This window comes from Adelges cooleyi, unplaced genomic scaffold (assembly GCF_023614345.1).
Source record: "Adelges cooleyi isolate 19-005CV unplaced genomic scaffold, UGA_ACOO_1.1 ACOO_flye_CR_arks_rails_tigmint_CR_PRNA_9, whole genome shotgun sequence".
NCBI classification, from domain to species: domain Eukaryota; kingdom Metazoa; phylum Arthropoda; class Insecta; order Hemiptera; family Adelgidae; genus Adelges; species Adelges cooleyi.
Genome location: NW_026096579.1, coordinates 14215141 through 14232871, shown reverse-complemented (window position 1 = coordinate 14232871; position 17731 = coordinate 14215141). Strand labels below are relative to the sequence as shown.

Sequence of the window (17731 nt, the reverse complement as noted above, 5' to 3'; positions counted from 1 at the left end):
TATAAAAACATAATATATCAAAACAATATTGTACAGCAATCGCTTAATATAGTTTATACCTAACTAGAGTTTATTATTATTATTATTTATAAAATTAAAATAACCTAGTCATTTAAAAATATTTACTTAGTCATACTTAGAGACGCAATTGCTTTAACAAACATAAATCGTATCCAAATATTATTCATTACATAAACGATTTATAATCTCACAATATTATCTGCACATGATAACGATTTATAAGAATTTAGACGTTGAAACATAAAACACCGCTTAGTTTGATATTTTCCATTTTGTTGTGACCTCAACATTTTTGTTACTAATTACCAAACTTAGGTTCCTATGGCCAGAATAGGTTTAAACAAATTCCTCATGCGAGCAAACAAGTATACATAGATGCTAAAAAAAGTTATTTAAAACATTTAAAGGCGTATACAACCTGGAAAGGTCCGAGTTGAGTTTTACACATAACAAAATATTATTGCTGAAATCTAGTGGGCGTAAATGTTAGATTAGATTAAGAAAACAACTGGTACTTAACCAAAACCTACGTACAAAATTATATAGCGTTTTAAATTGAAGGTTGGGTCGAAATTGCGATGCATCCTATCGTAAAACGCCTTAAAAGTCTGTAGGTATGTAATTAACTTACTGTTTTCTTTGACATTTCCTGCTTTACGTTGATCTGTTATCGCAAGTACAATGTAAACAACAAACAAAATGCACATAAAAACTAATTGAAATATTTTTTTACTGTTGAAATTTGTGATGTTTGACGATTGACAACGTTACCTCACCTTAATTTTTTGAAATTACTTAACACCGAAATGTGTTAGTTTGATAAATGGTTATATTTTAACGAAAACTCTACAGCTTAACTTTTTAAAGGTGGGTAGTTGGTATATTAACCACTTTTGCTATGACCATTTAGATTCGGTGGTCAAAGTAGATAACCACAATTACATTTTATTTTTATTTTTTTGCGTTGGTTAAAAGTGATCACATAAAATAGTCAAGTAAACACAATATTAAAGCATCGCGGTTACCTATTATTTTGATTTCCAATTTTTATAGATATATCTGATATTTTTTTTTATCCAATCATTTTTATAGCTTGCCTCTCAAGCAAACTTACTCGAGTAAATAATGGATTGTTTCACTTATTTATTATGCGGAGAACATAATATAAAATAATAACTTGTTTAACATTATGCATTTAACGGGTATTTGCAATAATATAATACCTACCTATTGTAGGTATATGAGGTATTTACTTTAAACGCGAACAGAATTGACAACAATACCGATTGCATTTAACCGTTAAAATGAAATATTAAATCGAAATTTTATTTGTCATGGTCCGGTCGGTGGTCTTTTAGTTTATCACACAAATATTAAGTCAGATGTAATAATAGGTACCAATTCTCCAGTGGTATTTTACTTTGAAGTACCTCATGTATGTTTCGCCATAAAACATATCACTACTCAATAATGTATAAGGGACCCAACCTCACCAATCAAGTAATTTATAATCTATTAAAATTAAATCTTTATTTTTATTCAAATCTACCTCGAATGTGTTTTAAAATGTGGATAATACAATTTATTTATTTCATATAAAACTGTATGAACTATGAACATTCTACAGGGTAGAATATTCAAATCTTCCCCTATAATGTCATTAGTCATGACTTACCTTAAGATATTATGTTGTACATGCATACTTATTATTATTATTATTATCGTTTTAGATAATATTATCTAATAATAACCGGATTTTGCAAAAAAAACTTTATTCTTGTAATTTATAAGTCTGTTCAATATAAATATAATAAAGTAGCAAAATGTGTAAAATCTTTTTTGTCGTTTAGAAAACCAATTGTGATTGTATAAAATAATAATTTAGTACTTACTATTAATTATTAAGTATTCTTCTTCAATTCGCGAGGACTGGTGGTGGACACTAACTACTACAGCTGAAATTATTAGATTTATGAATTTTTTTAAACATTGAATTACTACTGTAGAAACTAGAAACAATATTTCATTTGACATTCTGACAATTGTTAATATTTTCTAGGATTTTCTAAGAGTGCCTTACGGTTACTTTTATAGGTTCTATTGTATGATTTAAAAAGTATATTTTTACAATAATATTTTCAAAAAAAGAATTGGTACGCTTTTATTTTGATATAACTGTCTTATGGTTGGGTGTGTATCGAATGTTTGAGGGAGAAGGGAGTCGATGGTAATGGGGAGGGAGAAGAAGATACGGGGAAGGAGAAGCCGGTAGGGAGAGATTTGGGCAAGGATGGACTGAACCATCTGATTCTGTATGGCAGATGGCATCAAAGTTTGACCATATAGACAAACTTTTTATTTCTGAATTTCAAAAATAATGTAGTAATAATTACTAGATAGTTGCCCTTACGGTTTACCAATATTCATTTTTCATTTGAGAAAAATCCTAATAAAAGGCGGAGAATTAAAGTGAGAAGAAGAATGTCTATTGATGTACCAATAATATTGTTGAGATAATGGAAGAGGTGCATAATCCGGTAGTTAAGAGTGTGTCAACGAAGCCCATTTTAAGGAGTATAGTATAGGCAATTTTTTACAAAATCTAAATTTAGAGCTGGAACAGAGAGTGAACAGTAATGATGATAATTTATATTGATTGCCATTTTTTATTTGTCAAGACTATCACAGTTATTTCTGTTGGATAAATTACAATCAAAACCGATTTTCGCGGGACAAGTAAGCGAGGCCGGTATGAACAGTAGATTTACCAAATTTTCACAATGTGTAGAGAAGAACTTTATCAGATTTGAAGGAGTGTAGACGGGGTGAACAAATTCACACAGTAGGCATTATTCATTTTCTTATAAAACAATATTTGTAAGATTAAACGTTGAGTGTTGAACACATTATGTTATAATATTTTCGTATTCTTGTAAGATCATTTTTAATAACGGAATTATGATCCATTTGAAAATCATATAGTTATGAATCTGAACTAAATTTATTTGAACTTTAGGACGGGCCCGGGCCCACCCCTGGCGCTGTGAAGTTGAGCTTCAGGATTTTAGCAGCGGATTCTATTGCGTGTCAGTAAGACTTTTTACTCGGGTAGTGCACCTAAGATGTTAATATGCGTTGCTTTGGTTTGCTCGCGGCCGTCGGAATGCATCGCGCATAAAAATGCAACGGAGACGCGTCGCCTACACACACACACACACAGGGTTAACACACATACTGCATACACACACACACACAAGATCACAGGATGCACACACAAAAGAAGTGATTTTATTTTACTTTTTTTTTTTCATTTGACGGCTAGAGCTGTCGGCCGGCGGAGGGGATACGGTCTGACAGTTTGGAATGCGGTCTCGGCTGTCCCACGGACCGGCGGCGGTCTCACGCGCTGCCTGTGGGCCTGGCCGCCCGCCTCTCCGCCACCGTGGTCGCGCAAACCGTGCACTGGAGCGCCGCCGCTGTGTATATTCTCAATAAACAACGGTTTCACGACCCGAGCTGTTTCAAGTGTGCCGACCGTTTCTCACGGTATATATCATATATATATATATAGGTATATAATATTACCAGTTACCACTGCGGAGCGCCGCCGGGATGCCCATAAGAAATTGAGAAAGAAAAAAAAAATAACCATAAGTATCTATTACTCATATGCAGTGTCAACATCTGACCGACGGGTGAAGACTGAAAAACACATCATCTACTGCTGGTCAGAGAAAATAGATAATATTCTATTAACACTTGGATATGAAAGGGCAAATGCAGTGTGCGCCAAGGAAAAAAACGCTTACCAAGTTGCATAGGCGCAATTTTAATAAAACAATCGAGCCTAAGCTTGAATTTAATGTTTTTTTTTTAGCAATGATGTTGTTTATCAATTTAACATTTAATACTAGTTTATTAGCATTTTTATTTTATAACAACAAATAATAAATGCAATATTACAATTTACAAATATTTTATACAAATGTTACCTAGACGCTGTTATTTGACTTGTTCTGCAAATGTGTCATTTACTTTGCTTATATTAATTAAATTTGTCCTGTCTTTTTCTATTTGTAATATTGGCAAATCTGTAAGTCTGTTCCGTCTCATTGAAACCCTAAGCCAAATCTTTATTTTTTTAAGGGGTTAGGGGTAGTCAGCGGGGTGAAAAAATGAGCATTTCAAATATTTTTTAAGTACAGTAGTTTAATTTATTTTATAAAACAAATAATACCAAGTTATTATATTATGTATTAACTTTATTTGACAAGAATGAAAAAAAAAAAAAATTATTGTTGACCAAGTTATCGCTATATTTGTTGGACCCCTCCTCGTTTTTGGAAGGATAGCTATATCTCCAGGAACAGCAAGTTGCGGCTACTTAAGGCACTTCTTTCTCAGTGATGCTATATAGATCTGAAACATGGACACCCAAAGTGGAAGATGTAAAACGCATAAACGCCTTTGAGATGTGGGCCTACAGACGGATGCTGAGAATCTCTTGGATGGAAAGGAGGACCAACTTCTCAATTCTGGCCATGCTAAATGTGGAAACAAGACTGGCAGTGGTGTGGAAGCAGAGGATCCTAAGGTTCTTTGGCCACATCATAAGAAGGGATGAATCGAGCCTAGAGAAGCTGATGATCGAAGGGAAAAGGAGCCGTCTATCCAACACCAATGCGTTGGATAGACCAAATCAAGAACATCTCTGGCTATCCCCTGGAAGAGGCCATTCGATCAGCAGAAAATCGAGAACTTTGGAAAGAAATTGTTGACAACGTCAACCGAGGGGTCACCTAACTTCCGTTTTTGGAAGATGGACTAAAGAAGAAGTTGGACCCCGACTCACAAGTCGTGTTTTGCGGTGACCAACATACAATTTTACTGGTCCATCTAAAATTAATCAAACCTAAAAAAATCATTAGTTTAATAGTTAATCTAGTGCTTGATCAAAGCTTTTTTTTTTTTTTTGAAAATAAACAAAATGGCGACCTCTGATCATTTACTCAAGGATTTTCAAAGAAAAACACACTAGTTTATTGTTTATAAAAAATATAATTGTTAATAAAAAAAAAAATCCTTCGATCAGGCACTAGTTTTTTATGCTTTTAATAAGCTGAATAAATTTCATATAAATCTGTCAAGTGGTTTTTGAATTACAATGGTCACCGAATTTGAAAATTTAGTTTCGAGAAAAATTCATTTAAAAAGTTTAATACTCGATTTATACATAGAAATATTAATTATTTAATTACTTACATCGAGACTAGAGTCATCTATTAACTTGAATTTTTCAGATATCATTTTCGAGACATAATACTTTAGAAAATGCAAAAAAAAAATTGATTTTTTAAAAATCCTGACTACCCCTAACCCCTTAAAGCAGTAAACGAGCATTCACAAGATGCAGACCCAATGGGGAGAGTGATGGCCACATGAAATTGATAAATAATAATACTGAATAATATAATATGTACCTACTGTTATCAACTCTCCAACAAGCTTTATAAGGTTTTTTTTTTTAATATTAAACATTTTATATGCATAAATTATATTAATATTACATAAATAGAAAAAATATTAGAGAGGGCTTATTTTAAAATTGGGAGTGCTATTCCAAGTCGGGGTTGGCATTTATACTTTCTCGATTTTTAATTTTTGGAGAATCATTTAAAACTTGTCTTTTATTATTTAGCGCCATTAATTATTATTTTATTATTTAGCCATTAATTCAAAAATTATGAAAATTTAAGGGGAGGGGTTGTGTTTTCTATGATAAACAAATTAAAAGCTCTGCTGTGAATAAACTATATCAGATAAACTTCTGAAACTGCACTTGTACATGTCAAAGTGATTCTGATTCGTTCATCGGTTTTAGAGATCTGTATGAGTAGAGAAAAATTTAGTCATGATTGACATTTTAATAGTAAAAAACTTAGATAATTTGTATTCTGTATCTTCTTGGCAAGCTCTATCTAATGAGCTTAGAATCAACTTTCTTTATCTTATAGTTTAAGAGAAAATTGAAAATTAAGCGTTTACAACATGTGATATACAGACTTTTTCAAATTAAAATCATTATAACGCATGGGTATGAAATCCTTTTTACATATATATTATCTTATATTAAAGCTATAACAATAAGACAAATATACCTACATTACCTATATACCTAGTTAAAAAGTGTAGGTGATGTAAAGGCTAAGAGATTGTTCCCATTTATCAAATATCTGTACAGCCACTACTTTAGAATTTTATAAAAATGAGTTATGCAAGATTTATAAGGTTTTTGATTAGGCATTAGAAAAAAGTTTTGAGGCTATTGCATGATTAATACAACATAACTTTAAATTATTGTTTGCAAATCGTACCTATCCACCTAGTGCTGCGATATAGAATCTGAAAACAGATTTGTCATAAAGTTTACTTGAGATCAAGCATTTCACTTTTTTTAATTTCGAATTTGATTTTTAAATAACTATTATGATACTACAATAAAAATAACTTATGTCACATAATATTTATAGCAAAATGTTATACCCAGAATATGTATATAAGTTTTCTTTAATTATATTTCTTTCATTTATCATATTTCTTAAATTTTTGTTAAAACTATGTAATATATATATATATATATTAAAACTTTTGTTTAGACTAAGAGGTAAAAATACAGATAATAAATAATTAAAACTAATTAACAAAGTAAAGTTAGTTTACAAAAATTAAAACATTAAACTAATAATATAATACACAATCAAAAACCAGTTTGACCGGTATATCATTTCTCTGAACTACATTGCTATAATGAAACTAAAAACTATTTATAATTACATCTATTAGAAAACAGCTCATATAAGAAGAAAAATGTATAAATTTTGTTACAAAACTTTAAAATATTTCCTAAAACAATTTATATTAATAAAAACAATTTTTATTAAAATTAAATTCATGTCATATAGTTTTTATCTTAACTTTAACCGTTAAAATTATAATTAATAATGTTATTAAAGATGATTTTATTCAGGCGTTTTCCATAAACAAATGTAAACATTAATTCTCATGGAAGCAGAATAGGTCAATTTTTGTTTTTTAAGTCAGACCTTAGCTACCCTTAATTTTTTAATGAACTTCATCAAATCACCGATACAAGAAATAAGAATATGTAATAAAAATGTATTATACTTACATACTTTTCAATTGCACTATATTTTTTATACGAAATCAGTACCATCTATAATGTGGAAACATTGTACAAATATCAAAATATAAAACTAATTCACTTTGGCAAGTGCTGCAAACAATTTTTTTTTAACTTCAAATATAATTTTTTTTGGGTTAACATTATAATATAAACAGCGCTGGAAACATCTCACAAATTGTATGAATTAATCTTGTCATACCCAATAACCCGTACATTAGGTGCTTATTGAATAATTCTTAACAGGTAAATTATCCGCATTACGAAAGGAATGTGCGAACTGTGGCTTTAATGGTTTGTCGACACAATGGACAGTCTGGCAAACTGGATGCACAAGTTATGCATGCAACTAAATGAGCACATGGTAACATAACAACACCCAGTTCTCGATCTAGACAAATTTTACAGAGGCGAGCTTCTTTTAAACGACGGTTTTCCTCCTCTAAATCTAAAATAATGAACTAGTGTCAATAATAACAAACAAATAAAAACGTGATTATCAAAAATTTACCTGACTGAGATAATTTTGAACTTTGAGGTTGTATTAGTTCTGAAGTGACTTCTTCTGCTTCTAAAAAAAAAAAATTATACTTGACATTAATTAATATCCTATATAAAAAGTTTTTACTGTTTGTACCATTTAAAACTTTTTTTTTTTTTAAATAAAACTAATCAAAGTTTTGACTTAATAAATACCTCTATTCTTAATTTCACTAGGTTGTGTAGCGTCAGAAATAATAATCCTGCCAAGGTCAGGTTCTGGAGTACTATGAATGTTACTATTATTTGAGCTAATTAAATTATTTATTTCTAACGACTGTGGTAGTATTATTTCTTCTTCTAAACTAGAACTAGAAGGCAAACTTCTCAGTTCAAAATCACTGCCTCTGTAACAGTTAAACTGATAAATACCTACTATTAAACAAAATAATGAATTCAAATTAATACCCATCACTATCATCAGATTCTTCGGATGAACCCTCATGATGTTGGTTGGTATTTGTTCTAATTGATGGACCCTCTCTACGGAGTATATCTTCCAAAGTCATAGAATCCCTGAAAGTTATAAAATAAAATTGTATTTAATTAATTTTTCCTCTTCTTATAATTCAAAAGAAAATTACCCATCAGTGGGAAAAGTCTGATTTTGGGTCAAAACTTGTTGAATAAAACTGTCCATCGATCTGAAGGGTCGTCCAATTTCTTGCATATTACTTCTTATTGCTTGTCTTACTTGAGAAGGCTGCAAACCCAACTCCAGTGCCATCTAAATATTTAATTAATATTATACTTAATGATATCCAATCAACAAGTGTTAAAAACGTTATAAAAACTGGAAAAAAAAAAAAAAAAAAAAATGGTCACCTGACCAAAAATCAAACTTGGGTCTCTATTACACTACCACTAAGCAAATACCACAGATAGCTTTATCTGTCCACGCGTTCTTATTAGGGTCAACCGCGCCTTTTATTTAAATTAAACAATTTTGCTATTAAGTGTTGGTTAAAATACATAATTTCACAACTACGATTAGTCTTCTATAACTTATTAAATGTATTTTCAACATTTTTTTGGGAGGCGTCTAAAATGATAGAAAATTGTGTAATAAAAAAAATAATATTTTCAAATAAGAACAATTTAAATAACAGTGAGGTCATTCACAAAATAAATGTTTAAGATTAGGTTAGTTTTTTTTAGCAAAAAGACATACTTATGTGCATTGGTCACGAGGTTATATAGATATATAGAGAGTTCTATAGATACATAAAAAAATAAAATAAAATTTGTATTTAACGAATTATACAATAACTTACTATCGCTGGAGAAGCTAACATTAGTTCATCGATTTGTTGGTCAGTTACCTCAGCACGGCGTCTGCCTGAAGAACCAGGATCATTTGGCGCTATATTGTCCGTTTGATGAATACTAACCGCTTGACTCTATAATTAAGTGTTTGTTATTTTAAAGTTTATGTTAATGTTAATATGTAAATACTACATCTTGTGACGTTGATGTTGTATCATCAGATCGAGGTCTATTTAGAAGTGCATTAAATCGCTCCACTAAACTTAAATCAAGAAACTTTTCTCCTTTAACTAAGTTTAAGAAGTCACAATTTGGAAACCATTTGGCATGCTCAACCCACGGATTATCAGCTAATTCCCAGTTTTGAAGACCACCATCACAATAATAACAGCGTACTTCGTCATTGCTTCCTAAAAATATGTACCATATTTGAATTATTAATAGCTTATATAGTTTATAGTAAAATAATAGTTATTTTATACCTATGTAGAACCTCTTTACACAAATAATTATAGAATTAACCTAATTAATATTAGCCAACTATGACTGAGCAGATTTCTGAAATTTGTCATTGTTGTCGACATATGATTTTCTAATGTTGTCTTACATATTTAATAATCTTTTCAGTTAAAAATTATGTTGCACAAGAGATGGCACAATTTTGTGGAAAATAACTTGAGTGTATTGTTACGTAGGTTAAACTGTAAAATCTTTAATAAACAGCTCGTGACAAAAATATTTCTTTTGAAGACGACTAGGTGAATGATAGAGTATTCGACTTCTCTAGTGTTATTTCTTAAATTACAGGCATTTCAAAGTTTATGTTTATCTTGCCACAGAGATATAATATGAGTTATTTATTACTTTGCTAAACCTAACTTAATGTAACTTTGATAAGTAATTTTCACCAGAAACAAATTAGTAGAATTGTGTTGCTGATTTTTACATTAGCATTACTGTTTTATAGTATATACTTTGTTTACAATTGAGCCTAATTTATAAGGAATATATTCTAAATATATGTATATGTATAAAAAAGGTTTATTATGCACCTGTAAAGAAAAATCCAGCACAGGCCAAATCCTCTGGTTTTTGCGATTCATTGTTCCAGCCTCTGAATGTCTTTAAACGAGCACAATAGGAATTATATTTTAAGTGAAAAGCAACTTTATGAGCTCTTACTCCCAAACCACGTATGTCAATAGGTTCACCTACAATATTAAGATAAAAATGATATGTCAATATTAAATAATAATAATAATAATCTAGTTTTTAGTTATTAACCTGATTCCTTATGGTTTTCTACAAATTCTTCACGCAACTGAATTCCTTCAATTATGGGTATATTGCCGCATTCTTGACTTAAAACAAAATTACAGTTTGGATTATGGCGTTTATGTTCATCTATAGCATTATCGCCAAACTCCCAACGACAAATACATATATTACAAAAAGCACATTTCACCTATAATTATTGTACATAATAATACTAATTAACATTATACTTAAAAATTTCATATGTATACTCTATAACCAAAAAACGTATTGATAATGGACACCTAGTTAAATAATGTCGTATTTAGTATTTTTACCACCATTAAAATATAATAACTAGAAGGACGTTTTAATCCCAAATTTTATAGCGTAAAACCTGACTACGTGGAATGCATTTTACACGACCTGTTTCAAAGTGAAATCACCAATGGTGATAAATGAACGAAAACAATATTTTGGAGACAATGGCATATCCTTTTTTCAAAATATTTCTTAGACAAAAAGTTATCACTGTTCTAAAAAAGTAAAAACTACCTTTTTTTAACATCAAGTACCAAGAAGTTAAATAATGAACATGTTAAAATAACAATAAGTCATTGCCTCTAAAACTACCATACAACCGTAATAAACACAATCTGCTTGGCCATGTTAGGATGAAAACAATTTTTAAAATTGCTGTCAAGAATGCTTATAAAAAAAATCCTAGTTACTAAATAGTAATTACTAGGGCTCAGATGTTAATGGCCACGAATTTATTAAAATATGTATTTAAATAATAAAACAATAAAAAATGTTAGCAGTTTTCAAATAGCAGACTTGACATAATTTAAATAACATTTACATAGGTTAATTATTTAAAAGGTTTTTTTATGTATCAGGATAACATTGAATTACAATTATTTTAGAGAAGTTTTTATATTTAAAAGAACAATTACAATTATTTTAGAAATTTTGGACAATATTGTGTAACCAGAAATTTGGTATAATACTTTTTCTCAACTTGTACATAATTTATTTAGCTTATACTATTAAATATGTTAAAAGATAATAATAAAAACATGAAACATTAACATAAGAAACATTTTTATTAATTATACTAACAAATATGCTATTAAATCTATAAATAATCATTATAGGCAAATATATGCTCAAAAGGGTCAAATATGCAAATATATGCAATATAAGTTTGCCTATTTGAAATCTAGTCTTTGTGAATAAACAAATATCACTAAAAAAATATGCAAAGTCATAAAGATCCGAGATTTAGAAATTACACATAATAGTCTAAACTTTAAATTAAGATTGCAAAAAATTACCTATAGCGAACTCCTTAACAAATAAGGGTCCTCTTAACATATTTTATTGTTGAAGATTTTTTTGTTACATAAGCCTTAACTTTTAAAATTAAATGCATAATATATCTTTAGCGTGGCCTAGTATGAAATCCATAATCTCCAGGAAATCCCTTCTTATTTCCTAATTTAGCACTGAAATAGGATTCGGTTTGTAAATAAAATAAATATAATTCCTGAACTCTACAATATTGTCATTATATGAATATCGATTAGTATAACAAACATGTATATTTCACACGTGTCCATTATCAACTCAGATACAAGTTACAACTGATAATATTATACAGTTAGTTCCATTCTTACTTTATCGGTATGTTTGGTGTAATAAAATCCAGCAGACGCTAAACTCTTCGGAGTAATGATGAACGATATCGGCCAACCAGTAAATGTAGCCAATCTGTTACTTTCGTTTTTGAAGTCGATTGATTCCATTAGTACTGCTAGAGAAAATGGTACAAATATTAAAAAAAATTAATCGTAGCTGTATACTTATATTGTTATTTCTGTTGAAGTTAACCAATTAAATTTATCTATAACTCACGTTTAGGTTAAAAAAAAAAAAAAACAAATGTGTTATAGAATTCGTACACGATTTTGATTTGTTACAATTTCGGACACGATTGTGACCTTTGGTATAAAACTTACGTTCACAAATTGATTGATTATTATTATTCCTATTAGTTTCTTACGAAGTGTTGACTATATACTATTGAATGTAGACAAATTTCAGTACTTTTTCATCAGTGTCATCAGTCTTATTAATAAATTATGTAGAAAAACAACTAACAATTACTATTATTCAATTATTGTCAAAAAAAATTGTACGTTTTTAAAACAACGAAATCCGAATACAAGCGGCTATTTGATTGGAACAATATTATGCGCAGTTATTACTATTTACCAATTGGGATAACATTTTCAATGGTGCAAATCGATAAGATAATAGTACAATGTTATCACCAACTACAGTGATAGCGGTTGTGGTAACGTTTTTAGCCACAGCTCTTTGTTAGTTTGAACTTTGAAAACCTATTTAGTATTATTCACTGTTCACATACAGAATATTTAAGTACAAAACATAGTCAATGGTCAAAGCTTCACATTCTGACCGTTTACTTACTTCTCAATAAAAATATTTAATCAGTAAACGGTCATTATTAGAATGGAAACAGTAATTCATATTTAATTCATTAAACTAAATATTTTATCCACTTGAGGCTACCTATCTAAGCATAACTTACCCATTTGTATACAATTGTTTCCTTCTTAATACAATATTTACTATTTATATACAATAATTATTAATATCATTAATGTTAGTAAGTAATGTCAAAATTTGTGAAGCACAAACTTCATAACTACAAAAAAGGAAAGAATACGCATTTTTCTTTTTCTTTCTTAACAACAATACATTATTTTATTTTTATATACTCAACATTTATTATTATGATATGAAATTTTATCCTTGTTACTTAAACTATTTAAAATTTTAACTTAAACATGTACTATTGTCATTAATAATGTATAGTGACACAAAATGATAGTTATAAACGAAAATGTAGTTATTGTGTGTATTTTAATTTAATCCTCATCTGAAGAATAGTCGGGATCAGCAACGCCGTGGATAATCCACATGTCATTTAAATACTCGTCTGATTTTGAACTTGCTAATTTAATTTTGATACCAGCAGACTAAAATTAAAAAAATTAAATGAAATACAATTTGTAGTTTGCAACTAAAACTCATAATATTATTAGGTAGATAAAACAATAACTCAATTGTAATTTTTAATTTTCTTATTATTTAAATTATTAGTTGCATAGAATTTAAATATTTACTAATAAAATGCTTGATTAGCTTAAATTTCCTAAACAACTGCTGATGAAAATGGTTAATTTGTTTTTCTTATTTTTAGGAATTAGTAAGCTCTTCTCAAATAACCCACCTGAATTCTAACGAATAACCTTTGTAAGAACTAATTTACCTTTGTATGTTTATCAATATCAGCAATAAATACTACACATTCTTTATCCACTATACTTTTCACTTCATCTTCTTCAATAGAGCGTATTCCATGTAAGTGACAAACAAAAGATTGAGACGGTAATTCGCTAAATTGTTTATAGAGAATTCTGATGTTTTCAAGTGGAATACAATTAACTGATCCATTATCAATGTTTATTACCTAAATGTAATAACAAAATAATAATTTTTTTTATAACACAAATATTAAAGAACTGAGTTTGCTTACTTTTACATCAGTCATGTCGATATTCGATACAACACCTCTACACCATTTATCATTTAATGAATATGCATATGTTTGTCTCACCATAGTTAATGTTTGATTGAATTTAAATTTATGTTGGTAAATAGAATAAAACTCTCTAAAACATAATTATGAGAAATAAGGATGTAAGTGGTAAATAAACATTTTGATACATACTTCATTTGAGATAACATATCTGTGTACTCCGATGATTCGTCCAACAATTGACAGAATAGCGTAGGGGGTAGAAATAAATTAACATTCACTCTACACACTTTGACATTTAATGTGCAATTAAGTCGTATGTGTGGTGATAAATTGATTTCCTCGTCCAAAAAACATTCGTCTAAAGGAACTTCTAAGTATCGATCGCTTCTCTAACAATCAAAAACTATATAAATATTTACTAAGAAAATAATTTGTAGCATTATGTGAACTAACAAGACATCTTTTTAATACAGAATCATCTTCTTCTGGTTGTTTCTCAGACTTGCTTTTTATTGAACACAATGAATGCTTAAAAGGCTCCAATTCTGAAACAAAATATTAAAATGCTAGTTAAACTAAATTTTCATTATGGTAATTACAAAACGACCATTTTTTTTTTTTGGCTGAATACTATTATGTCTTGAGTCATACATAGAAGAAAAATACATTTATGTAATATACAAATAATTCATATACTTACTACTTATTATTGATTGAGAACTTGCATTAATTTTGTTATTTTGATTGTCGCAACATTTATTATTTGCGATTATTTGTATCTCGCTAGATTCAGTGAAACTAATACGACACAGCTCGGGTAGGTTTGCAAACATTTGACCCACTCTTGAAAAACCCCAACGTCTATAATGAGAAAATGTCGATCCAAACTTTTCCTAGAATTAAAATTAAAATTTGTCATAAATATAAAAAAACATTGGTCAATATAACTAATCATTAATAGACATTTTATATTTACTATATATAAGTCAATTATTTTATTTTCAGACACCCAATTTAGTTGTTCATTCAATAATTGTTCTATATTGTTTACAACAGTTTCTTCCAAAATGTTGATCAAAGGATACTTTAACCTTTCCGCAACATAATTGGGCTCACTATAATAATAAAAATAATAATATCAATTAAATGTCTGTAGTCATCACTCACTTAACAAAATTATACTTTTCTAATAAATGCTCCTCTATGTTAAAAATATCTTCGGCAGTAAATTTATCTAGAGTAAAAAAATGGTAATATATTTATATAAAACATTGGTTAAGTTATTTGTTAATTAGATATTAAAATCTAAATTTATTATTAGGAAACAAGGATACCGAATGGGAATATAACAAGAAAAACATATTTTACATTATTGGTATGTTTTATCGAATTTAACCCATTATATATAGAATGAACCTAAACAATTACATTTTAAATACTAGAAAATAACTGAAATAAGATAAAATATGTTTTATTGTTTATTTCCTATGTATCCTTATTTTCAGATTTCTCCATTTATACATTACTATGCAACAATTTTGTTGGTAATTAATTATATGTTTTAAATTACTAACCTATTTCTTTTGGTATACAATTTATGCTATCTACGATATTTTGTTGTAAAATAATACTTGAGCCAATTTTTTTAAAAATATGATCTAAATTATATAGTAACGGCTCTACGCACTCAACAAATGGTTTAAAAATAGACAAACATAATATTTTTGACTCAAATTCATCAATTGACAGTCCCTATCAACAAAAAGTAAAAACAAATATATTAGGATTTAAAACAGTTTGTAACAATAAATGTATAAAAAAATTATCGAATACTAATAAACATTTAAATATTCAATAAATACACTATTGAATATAATTAAAACATTAATTAATTAGTTAAAATATTTATGTATATTAAAATAAATAAATCAAAGTAAAATATATGTACCTAAATGAAAAATAAGAAATATGTATACATTTATAAATTTTAATATAAAAATTAGTTATTAATAAGAAACTGCTTATGTTATAAATTAATAATTCAAGGGGACATGATTTTTTTCACAATAACCCTCAAAAAACTAAAAATAGCAATACTTTGTTGACTATTGTTTTATCGAAAGTAAATTTATTTGTATTAAAGCGGCACTTATGTTATATTATTTTAATATAATTATGTTTATTCATGTAGTTTTTTTATGATAGCAATATGGTACTTATATATAAATTATAACAAATTAATAAAAAAAAAAAAAATAATAAACCTATACTCTGTTCCAAAAGAAAATAACCAGCGCAGAAAATTAAACACATACATTTCTGCTGCGCCTGTGCATCCAAGAGTAACGAGTTTTAGTTTCTGCTCTAGTGATTCTCTATTTTAGAACAGAATATAGTTAGTTTTACTAGCTGAATCTAAATATCATAGTAGTATATAAGTATATAAGTAAATAGCAATATTATATAGTAAATGTATATAATAAAATCCATACCTTAGGGTACAACTCTAAAAAAATTCTCATAAATGCGCACTGCGTCTCGTAATGAATTACTAAATCTCTGTGAGAAATTTTAGTTTTGCTAATTTTGGGTCTTTGAAAGTTGGTTGATACTAGAAATTCTATGTGTTTGCTTAATGTTGAGCTGACTAGGTGAACAATAGAATTATCGTTTTCTGGATCTTCTAGCTAATAACAAAACATCACACATAATAAAATATTCAAGAATATTAAATTCGAAATAATATTGTATACCTATTTACTATTTACCTGAACAATATCTGGAACACTAGTAAAAAATTCAAGTAATGAGTAGAAGCCAAACATGTCCAATTGTACTTTATTTCGACCTCCAAATACATAATTAACTCTAGTCCAAAGTTCCTCGATTGTAAGAGCATCTAAAGTAGCAGTAAGAACACATCGAACTACTAATTTAAGCTCACTCAAATCATCGCAAGGTTTAACCATTTTATATAAATAAATGTATAAAAACTTAATAGTTATAATAAAACTAGTATATAATCTTTATAATAATGTTTTCATGAATTGTCCTTGTTAAAATAGTCACTAGACTGAATACAAGTTTGGACTAAGCAGTAAGCATAACTTTTAAACGTTGTTTTGACATGGTAGTTAACACTTGACAGTTTTCAATTTTAAAATTGCATTCAAATGATAACCGTTATCAGCCGTACTGTGCAACAGCCACCAATACTTGAATGTACAATTTGAATTTTGAGGTCATAGGCGCTTGGGCAGAATTCAATTTCCACCTGATGCTTATTAATCTTTCAGAATAATAATTTTCAAATCTTTTTTTATGTTATAGTAAGAAGTAAGAACAGAGCAGAGCATAACCACAGGCTATAATATGAAATCCATCTTGGACAATTGGCGGGAATATTTCTGTGGTGCAACCAAATTGCCGAATAGGTACCGAAAAGGTACCTAGCTAAACCGTGGTTGGTAGAGTACATTTCATAAAACATAGGTACACCCAATTTGTGATAACTGCAAAATGGACTCGGGCTGCCATGTTTTTCTTATAAGAAACACCAGTAGCCATGTTGTGAAATTTGATAACACAAGTTGCTGACAGAGTTGGGGGTAGTTCTTCCAAAAAATGATAACGCGTTATAAGAAATAAATGTTACATAACCTATGAAATGTGTAATACTACAGATAGTACCAACATCGATTTTACCAAAAACCCGCCAAGAGAAATTTCGTATTTTAATATCAAAAACATTGCCTTTAGTTAGGTTCTTATCTTTATTGCAAATTGTAGTTAAATATTTATCAATTATCTAATTT

The 17731-nt window shown here is 28.7% G+C and overlaps 2 protein-coding genes across 3 annotated transcripts; both read right to left on the bottom strand.

Moving 5' to 3' along the window:
• Positions 1 to 7185: 7185 nt before the first annotated feature.
• Positions 7186 to 12542, bottom strand: LOC126847166 (baculoviral IAP repeat-containing protein 7-like). 2 transcript variants are annotated; one of them, XM_050587269.1, is made up of 11 exons: positions 12304 to 12542; positions 11962 to 12098; positions 10313 to 10493; positions 10081 to 10239; positions 9221 to 9438; positions 9037 to 9162; positions 8347 to 8489; positions 8171 to 8278; positions 7919 to 8109; positions 7734 to 7793; positions 7186 to 7670 (listed from the first exon to the last, which is right to left on the bottom strand). In XM_050587269.1, the coding sequence occupies exons 2-11, from the start codon at positions 12088 to 12090 to the stop codon at positions 7483 to 7485; spliced, it is 1503 nt and encodes a 500-aa protein (XP_050443226.1). In that variant the 5' UTR covers positions 12091 to 12098; positions 12304 to 12542; the 3' UTR covers positions 7186 to 7482. The 2 variants fall into 2 exon arrangements, with proteins under 2 accessions (XP_050443226.1, XP_050443227.1); XM_050587270.1 differs by having other exon boundaries at positions 11962 to 12095.
• A 551-nt stretch (positions 12543 to 13093) lies between these two features.
• Positions 13094 to 17222, bottom strand: LOC126847164 (uncharacterized). Its single transcript, XM_050587265.1, has 11 exons — positions 16685 to 17222; positions 16409 to 16603; positions 15491 to 15668; positions 15099 to 15150; positions 14893 to 15031; positions 14617 to 14809; positions 14370 to 14461; positions 14106 to 14305; positions 13911 to 14046; positions 13644 to 13844; positions 13094 to 13350 (listed from the first exon to the last, which is right to left on the bottom strand). Exons 1-11 carry the CDS (start codon positions 16883 to 16885, stop codon positions 13240 to 13242), a joined length of 1698 nt encoding a protein of 565 aa, XP_050443222.1. The 5' UTR covers positions 16886 to 17222; the 3' UTR covers positions 13094 to 13239.
• Between the last annotated feature and the right edge of the window lie 509 nt (positions 17223 to 17731).